The sequence below is a fragment of the Amblyraja radiata genome, chromosome 11 (genome assembly GCF_010909765.2).
Source record: "Amblyraja radiata isolate CabotCenter1 chromosome 11, sAmbRad1.1.pri, whole genome shotgun sequence".
Classification (NCBI taxonomy): Eukaryota; Metazoa; Chordata; class Chondrichthyes; order Rajiformes; family Rajidae; genus Amblyraja; species Amblyraja radiata.
This window is the reverse complement of record NC_045966.1, coordinates 12040594-12050214: the sequence shown is the minus strand read 5'-3', so window position 1 is coordinate 12050214 and position 9621 is coordinate 12040594. Positions and strand designations below refer to the sequence as shown.

Here is a 9621-nt window from a genome sequence, read left to right as displayed (position 1 = left end):
AACTACAGCGAACTCTTTAGTTGGAGGGTCGTGAATCTGTGGAACTGTTTTCCATAGACGGCCGTGGAGGCCAATTCAAGGGATATTTTCAGGCAGAGATTGATAGATTCTTGAATATAAGGGTGTTCGTGGTTACAGGGAGAAGGCATGAGAATGGGGTTGAGAGAAGGGTCGCCACCAAAACTTCACCCATTCCTTCTCTCCAGAGATGCTGCTTGTCCCGCTGAGTTACTCCAGCACTATGTGTCTATCTTCGGTGTAAACCAGCATCTGCAGTTCATTCCTACACGATAGATCAGCCGTGATTGATGGGCCGAATGGCCTACTTCTGCTTCTATGACTTATGACATGGAACTTATGAGCTGTAACCTTGAGTATAACACAAAAGTGCAGGAGGGGGCCCGGCAGCATCTCTGAAGGACATGGATACTCATATCACTTATGAACTGATGAAATATCTAACACTTCCCTCAACGCGTTGCAAACTTCAAAGTTGCAATAAAAGAGATTAAAAACTCCAACAACGCGGCAGGAAATATTTTCTCCGCAAACGCTCGGTGAAAATCGGACCATGGGCAGCAAGTAAATGGGCCGTTTGTTGGCGGTGCGGTGCGGTGCGGGCGCGGGACTGGTCGAGTTGCAGCGAGCGGGGAGGTTGCACTGGGCGAAAGCGTGCCTGACCCGCGGGGTTAATCAGGGCTCCGCCACCCGGTCTAATGAACCTCGCCGGGCGGGGTCCGAGAAACGCGTGGCTGCCATACAAAAAAAGCAAACTCTCATTGGTCTTTCTCGCGTGCCGCCGATCCCAAATGCCGCTGACATTGGTCGGTGGGGACAGCGCGTTAATTAAAGGCACGCTTCCCTGGGACGCGGCCAGTGCCAGAGACCGGGGTTGTAAATAGGTACAAGAGACAAAGCTTATGCAAATCGCAGGCGGCGTGGCACGGGGCAGACATGATGCAGTCACCCACTCCTATTCGAGGCGTGGGGGGTGGGGGTAGGTATTGTCTCAAAGCGTATATAAACCGTTTTATTTAGTCGTGTGCCATACTCGCTGCTCACACGAGCTCATTGCACCGATCAGAAGAAAGCAACTTCAGTCGCGTGTCGCTGGAAGAAGTCATCGCAAGAGGGAGAGGGCTGACACAATCCCGCATCCACCCTTCTCAATGTAAGTAGTTGAGTTTAGTTTAGCTTAGTTTATTGTCACGTGTACCGAGGTACAGTGAAAAATAATTTTTGCGTGCAAACCAGTCATGATAAAGGAATCAAGAAGGAACTGCAGATGCTGGAAAATCGAAGGTACACAAAATTGCTGGTGAAACTCAGCGGGTGCAGCAGCATCTATGGAGCGAAGGAAATAGGCAACGTTTCAGCCCGCCCGAAACGTTGCCTATTTCCTTCGCTCCATAGATGCTGCTGCACCCGCTGAATTTCTCCAGCATTTTTGTGTACCATGATAAAGGAATAACGTTTAGTGCAAGGTAAAGTATTCGCCTCATTTTATCCCACTGGATATTTAAAATACCCGTGTTAAAATGCCGTACTTAAGGTAAAACAATTCTGTTGATTTAAGACATGCTGCCTGACCCGTTGAGTTACTCCAGCACTTTGCGTCTTTTTTGTTGTTGTAAATAGGTATCTGCAGTTCCTTGTGTTTCTGTTGACTTTTCATCTGCTCCCCTTTTACCCCTTGCAGAATGGAGTACTCACATTCCGATTATGAAAACAGCGAGCTCTCTTTCCCAATGACAGACGAAGAAGACAGCGCGAGTTTCATCATTTCGTCGCCCATCTCGTCGGCGGGCAACTCTTCCGCCGGGCTGTCGGCAGGACAGGCGCCAGGTTCAGCCTGCGAGCGACCGGACGATGCGAGGGACAAGAAGCGCAAGCCGAGGGGTCGGTCGAGGGCGAAGCCTCAGGGCGGCCTGCACCTGGTGAAGAGAAGCCGGAGAACCAAGGCCAACGACCGCGAGAGGAACCGCATGCACAACCTGAACTCGGCCCTCGACAACCTCCGCGGCGTCCTGCCCACCTTCCCCGACGACGCCAAGCTCACCAAGATCGAAACGCTGCGATTCGCTCACAACTACATCTGGGCTCTGTCCGAAACTCTGAGGTTGGCCGACCAGTGCGTGGACAGTGGCAGAAAGCCAGCGATGCTGCCCGCTTACCTGAAAGCACTGGAGCCTCCTAGCCCCGGCAGCGATGCGGGATCGTGGCTGACCACGCCGTCCTCCTCCCCCGCGACTACTTGTACCTCCAACCCCACCAGCCCTTCCACCTCCGAGGACTACTCGTACAAAAGACAATCAGACAGCTTCTTCCCATTCCGCACTATACAGAAAGAGTTCCTGAACGAGGTGTCTTACTTCAATGATTATCACTGAAGGACTTCAACCCCCGAACTCACAAAGTGACTGTTTCACAACTATGCCTTATAATTACATGATCGGTGTTCCTTCCAGAAATTGTCAGCAGGGGAAATGAGTAGGATGTTTTTGTTAGAACACAAAGTGATGGATTTAATATAAGCGGGTCAGGCAGCATCACTGGAGGACATGAATTTGGGTCGTTTTGGGTCGCGACCCTTCTTCACTCAGGACATTGATGGGCGACCCGAAACGTCCAGAGATGCTGCCTGACCCGCTGAGATATAGAGTCATACAGCGTGGAAACAAGCCCATCGGCCCAACTTGCCCACACTGACCGAAGATAGACACGAAACACTGGAGTAACGAAGCGTGACAGGCAGCATCTCCGAAGAGAAGGAATGGGTGATGTTTCGGGACGAGACCCTTCTTCTCGAAACGTCACCCATTCCTTCTCTCCAGAGATGATGCCTGTCCAGCTTTTTGTGTCTATCTTCGGGTTAAACCAACATCTGCAGTTCCTTCCTACACATTTTGCCCACATTGACCAACATGTCCCATCTACACTGGTCCCACTGGCCTGCGTTTGGCCCGTATCCATGTAAACATATTCTATCCAATTACCCCAGCACTTTGTGTTCTGCGTAAGATTCCAACATCTGTAGTTCCTTGTGCCCAAGATATAGTTTTACGTATGTTATATAAAATGGTAGTTACTTCGTTTAGATAGAAATGCAACACACCGTGAACATTTTGTCAATTTGCTATTTGCTAAAGAGACTGAGGTTAGAAGTAAAATGATTAGCATCGCTCGAAAGAGGTGTCAGTTCTTTGTAAACCCGTCTTAAACTGTTTGCCTCTTGTGCACTTTCTGATGTTTCACAAAAGCTTCCATTGTCGGCCCCCGCAGAATAGTCACCGTCCCCTGTTAAAGCGAGTTAGGGTCAACGAGAGAGAGAATGAGAGAGTGAGAGAGGGGGGGAGGGGGACGGGGATGTGTTGCTGCATGCGAGGTGAGAAGTCAGCTTTACAATTTGTAGAGTCCTAATGAAGAAAAATGAGCGTGGAAATTTAGTTTGAACGCCCTGACAATGGGATGAAAGGAGCGGAGAAAGGAGACAAGAGACAGCGAGTTCATGCATTATGGATCCCGACCTCCGGCGCAGTTCTGAGACTCTAGCCCTTTTGGCCACAGATTTGAGGCCAATCTGGCCACGACGTCCCTGTGTGATATTTATTCAAAAAGAAGCATTCATATGAAGATGTATTTTTTTTTGTATATAAAGAGTTTATTCTATTATGTATTCGGCCCAACTTTAATACTTTGGTTCTTTATACACGCCTTTTGTAAATAAAGATTTTAACTTTTTTACAAAGTATATGATGTTCGCTTCATTTTGGTTTTAAAACACCGACAATCATGTGTGGGGGAAAAAATCACTTAATTTGTGGTTGAGATTTAAAATGTACATTTTCGGAGTGAAATGATACGGAATTTTCTCTGTTTCAAAATAATTCAATAGATTTTGTATACCTGACCATGACTCATCCCGTGTTACAGCTTAATAATTGAACATGCACCGGTCTTCTGTCTAACATTGGGAAATTAATTACATTTAAGCCAATTAACCCACACCTGTGTAGGAAAGAACAGCAGATGCTGGTTTAAATCGAAGATGGACACAAAATGCTGGAGTAACTCAGCGGGACAGGCAGCATCTCTGGAGAGAAGGAATGGGTGACGTTTCGGGTCGAGACCCTTCTTCAGACTGATGTCAGGGGAGAGGGTGGGACAGAGATAGGATGTAGTCGGAGACAGTAAGACTGGTGGGATAACTGGGAGGGGGAGGGGGGGTGGAGGGAGGGGGAAAGCAAGGGCTATTTGAAGTTAGAGAAGTCAATGTTCGTACTGCTGGGGTGCAAGCTACCCAAGCGAAATATGAGGTGTTGTTCCTCCAATTTGCGTTGGGCCTCACTCTGGCAATGGACAGAAAGGTCAGATTGGAAATGGGAGGGGGAGTTGAAGTGCTGAGCAACCGGGAGACCAGGTTGGTTAAGGCGGACTGAACGGAGCTGGGTCTCGCCGATGTACAAACCTGTAAATCTTTGGAGTGTGGGAGGAAACCGAAGATCCCGGAGAAAACCCACGCAGGTTCACGGGGAGAACGTATAAACTCCGTACAGACAGCACCTTCGTTCAAGATCGAACCCAGGTCTCTGGCGCTGTACGCCAAGTGGGACAGGACCGCTACGCCACCGTGCCGCCTTCATACTTTAATTTAAAAAATCTATGGGACTTCAAATCTTGCAGTCGAGGTTCTCCGACAATATGCATTAATAATAATCGCAAATATAACGTGACATTGATCCTGTTAGAAACAAGGGAAACGCCCACTTCAAGCTGTCAGGCAGAGAGAATTAATAAGGACTCTTATACAACTGCAACATGACCTCCCAACTTCTATTCTCTATAGAAGTTGGGAGGTCATGTTGCAGTTGCATAAGACGTTGATGAGACCGAATTTAGAATATTGTGTTCAGTTCTGCGCGCCATATTATAGGAAATATATTGTCAAGCTTGAAAGGGTTCAGAAAAGATTTACAATGATATTGCCAGGACTAGAGGGTGTGAGCTGAGGGAGAGTTGAGTAGGCTGGAGCGCAGAAAGATGAGGGGAGATCTTATAGAGGTGTATATAATCATGAGAGGAATAGATCGGGTAGATGCACAAGAGTTTTTTGCCCAGAGTAGGAGAATCGAGGACCAGAGGACATATATTCAAGGTGAAGGGGAAAAGATTTAATAGGAATCTGCGGGATAACTTTTTCACACAAAGGGTGGTGGGTGTATGGAACAAGCTGCCAAATGAGGTAATTGAGGCTGGGACCATCCCATAGTTTAAGAAACAGTTAGACAGGTACATGGATAGGACAGGTTTGGAGGGATATGGACCAAGCGCAGGCAAGTGGGACTAGTGTAGCTGGGACATTGTTGGCCGGTGTGGGCAAGTTGGGCCGAAGGACCTGTTTCCACACTGTATCACTCTATGACTCTAGTCAGTCAGATGATGCGCAAAAGGGCACAGAGTGCTGGAGTAACTCGGCAGGTCAGGCAGCATCGCTGGAGAACATGGGTGGTTGACGTTTTGGGTCGAGACCCTTCTTCAGACGGATGAGACACCCTCTTGACTGACAATGGGTTTCCTGAGGACGAGGGGATCCCGTAAGAGATTCAATGCAAGACTCCAGCTCAGCTATAAAATGACAATGCAAAATTCCACGGGGAAAAGAAGTGCGACTTGTATGAAATAGTTTTAAGCATCAGTGTGTAGGAAGGGACTGCAGACGCTGGTCCACACCGAAGAGACACACAAAATGCTGGAGTAACTCGCAACATCTCTGGAGAAAATGAATGGGTATCGTTTCGGGTCGAGACCCTTCTTCAGACTGAGAGTCGGGGAGAGGCTTCAGACTGATAGATAGATCAGCCACGATTGAATGGCGGAGTAGACTTGGTGGGCCGAATGGCCCAATTCTACTCCTATCATTTATGGCCTGATGACTGAGCGTCGGGGAGTCCGGAAGATAGACACAAATAGATATAGGGTCTCGACCCGAAACGCCACGCATTCCTTCTATCCAGAGATGCCGCCTGTCCAATTTAAACATCAGTTCTTTGTTTCAGAGGAGCACTAGATTAGGTTTTAAAATATTTTCATTTACTCTAACTTTTGTTTTTGGAATGTAATGAAGGCAGAACGAAAGTCTTCATCTATTGAATTCAATTTTGTTTTTTTTTGCCTGAGCTGAAGCCTGTAGCTTGGTTCTTGGCGATGGACAGCCGCCTCCCAACACATGAACTGTTTCGCTCAGAGTCCTTCAGCTAAATCCTGCATTTGATCGACCCAGGCGGTACGGACAATCTTGTTGTAAACGCACGCGTCCGCCATCGAACTGGGGCTTTAGCTGCCTCGAGAGGATACAAAAAAAATCGTATTACAATAACACGGCGTCATTCATCTCAATTGGGGGAGGGCTGACAGCACAGCATCGCCGAGGGGAGGAAAAATAACAACCACGCGGTCGGATCCCATCGACTTAAACCGACACCACAGTCTGGAACAAGACAAACACGCGCGGAGCGAATGAACTCAACATCCTTGATCCAAATCATGACCACTGTCTGGTTTATTCAATAATATTAATGGATGGCGTTATTTTGATTGGACAGTCCTTCATTTTATCACTAAAGTCTACATTAAGAAGATAAGGCAGAACATCGAGACTGACACTTAGGGTTTGAATCAATCATATGCAAATAGACGTGTAGAAGAAAATGCAGACCCATATATATATATAGACTCATACACACACACACACACACACACACACTCACACACAAATATATGTCGAAGAAATAGCAAACCCAGAATATTTCAAATATATATATGTATGTATATATGTGTGTATGTGTAGGTGTGTTTGCATATAAATATATAAATATTTCTATCTACACAAACACACACATATATATGTCAACCCAGAGTATTTCAGATATTATATATATATGTGTGTGTGTGTGTGTGTGTGTGTGTGTGTGTGTGTGTGTGTGTGTGTGTGTGTGTGTGTGTGTGTGTGTGTGTGTGTGTGTGTGTGTGTGTGTGTGTGTGTGTGTGTAGAAATATTGATATGCAAACACACCTATAAATCTATCTATCTGCATACACGCATATATACATACGCATATAATATCTGCAATATTTACGGTTTGAATTTTCTTCTACATATATATGTATGTGTGTGTGTGAGAGAGAGTGAGTGCATATATATCAAGTAGAACAGTACAGCACAGGAACAGGCCGTTCGGCCCACAATGACTATGCCGTCCATTATGCCATATGATGTAATTCATTAAGTCTTAAATATTCATTTATTACCCATATTCTCCTGTTTAGACATTTTATCACATTTAATCTGTCGGAGAAATAGAGAACTGCAGTTGTGGGTTTACTAAAAAGACACATAGTTGGAGTAAATGTTGGAGTTGACAACGGGTCAGACAGCATCTCTGGAGAACGTGCACATGTGACGTTTCTGGTCGTGACCGTTCTCTAGACTGGTTGGAAAGTTATTAGAGGCTTGCTGTTTACATTTACAATTGTTTTCATTTGAAGCTGTAATATTTTCGACTGAAAATGGATCACAGCGCTGAGCCCACGTTATCTCCAATTATGTTTTTTCCCCTCAGGGTTGGGGCAATTATCCATTAATTTAGGCCAAAGAACTTGGCTTTGCCTATTCTTTGACTTATGGATACAGAACGGGCAGAGAAAGAAAAGGATAGACACAAAATGCTGGAGTAGCTCAGCGGGTCAGGCAGCATCTCTGGAGAGAAGGAATGGGTGACGTTGCGGGTCGAGACCCTTCTTCAATCTGACGCTTCTTCAAAGTCACCCATTCCTTCTCTCCAGAGATGCTGCCTGACCCGCTGTGTTACTCCAGCATTTTGTGTCTACCTTCGATTTAAACCACCGTTGCATTCTACACCGAGGAAGAAAAATGTCCATCTCAAATTTCAATGCATTTCGAGTCAGTCCCCGCAACATCCTGCAGCTGAGAATTCAAAGATTCACAACATTGTGTGTGAATATGTTCCTCAAGAACTAGTTTAGTTTATTATCACGTGCGCCGAGGTACAGTGAAAAGCTTTTGTTGCTTTCTCTCCAGTTAGCAGAAAGACGATACATGATTACAACCGAGCCATTCACAGTGTACAGATACAAAGTACACTCAACTCCAAATGCTCCCGTAGACAAACTACCCCTTACAGCTTCGCTGGTCTACTCAGTGTCCGAGTTTCTCCTTCCCCTGTCTCTCAGTCTGAAGAAGAGTCTCGACCCGAAATGTCACCTATTCCTTCTCTCCAGAGATGCTGCCTGTCCCGCTGAGTTTCCACACCATTATGTGTCTATGTTCGGTGTAAACCAGCATTTGCAGTTCCATCCTACTCACCCAGTGAAAATGTAGGCCCTGACTTGAAGCAAGCTGCCATTACTCAGAGTAGGTGTGTAGAAATGAATAGCAGATGCTGGTTTATGTCGAAGATAGACACGGGCAGATGGGACTACTGTGGATAAGGCGTCTCAGTCGGTATGTGCAAGTTGAGGCGAAGGGTCTATGTTCATGATCTATGACTCCATGACACCAATGCCTCTATGTTAGAGGTGATTACATATAATAGAAGCATATGTCTGAACTACACAACAAAGCAAGCAGCATCCGGCGATAGAAAAACAGTTAATGTTTCAGGCCGACCTTTGATCAAAATTGTAACTAGTCTGAGGACGAATTGAAACTGATTATAGAGCTACCATCCAACCCAATTCAGATGCACTAAAGATAGACACAAAATGCTGGAGTAACTCAGCGGGACAGGCAGCATCCCTGGATAGAAGGAATGGGCGACGTTTCGGGTCGAGACCCTTCGTCAGACTGAACCTGGATCATGGTGTGTCAGAAGGATCTGCAGTTGCTGGTTTAAACCGAAGCTTGACACAAACAGCTGGAGTAACTCAGCGGGTCAGACAGCACCTCTGGAGAGATGGAATAGGTGACGTTTCGGGTCCGAAACTTCACATATTCCTTCTCTCCAGAGATGCTGTCTGACCCGTTGATTTACTCCAGCTTTTTGTGACTAACCTGAATCATGGTTCATGATAGAAACAGCAATGTGCGTTTCTGGTGCCTCTTGCCACCAGTTCTGCTGAATGCTATTATGCAGTCTCGCATTCTCTGCCACAGAATGTAGTTGAGGCCAGTTCATTGGCTATATTTAAGAGGGATTTAGATGTGGCCCTTGTGGCTAAAGGGATCAGGCGGTATGGAGAGAAGGCAGGTACAGGATACTGAGTTGGATGATCAGCCATGATCATATTGAATGTCGGTGCAGACTCGAAGGGCCGAATGGCCTACTCCTGCACCTATTTTCTATGTTTCTATGTTTCTAAACAGGTGCAAATAAAAGATGACAAATATATCGGCAAAAGATGCCAACGACTAACTGTTGCAGATTTATATATTAATGTCGATTGAGCGTAATCCGCACTCCATTTTATACACATGTTTACACTCTAGAGATGCTGCCTAACCCGCTGAGTTACTCCAGTACTTTGTGTCGATCTTCAGTCCAAACCAGCATCTGCTGTTCCTTCCTTCACTTGCAATCCAGAATCTTAAACACGGTCCGTTTT

The 9621-nt window shown here is 46.1% G+C and overlaps 1 protein-coding gene across 1 annotated transcript; it reads left to right on the top strand.

Annotated features, from left to right (window-relative positions):
- Window positions 1–882: 882 nt before the first annotated feature.
- neurog1 (neurogenin 1) lies at window positions 883–2558 on the top strand. The gene is made up of 2 exons (XM_033029331.1): window positions 883–1171; window positions 1700–2558. The coding sequence occupies exon 2, from the start codon at window positions 1701–1703 to the stop codon at window positions 2388–2390; it is 690 nt and encodes a 229-aa protein (XP_032885222.1). The 5' UTR covers window positions 883–1171; window position 1700; the 3' UTR covers window positions 2391–2558.
- The last annotated feature ends 7063 nt before the right edge of the window (window positions 2559–9621 follow it).

Excerpts from the sequence above, each read along its gene's own strand:
- neurog1 (XM_033029331.1), top strand. The coding sequence starts at position 1,701 with ATGGAGTACTCACATTCCGATTATGAAAACAGCGAGCTCTCTTTCCCA.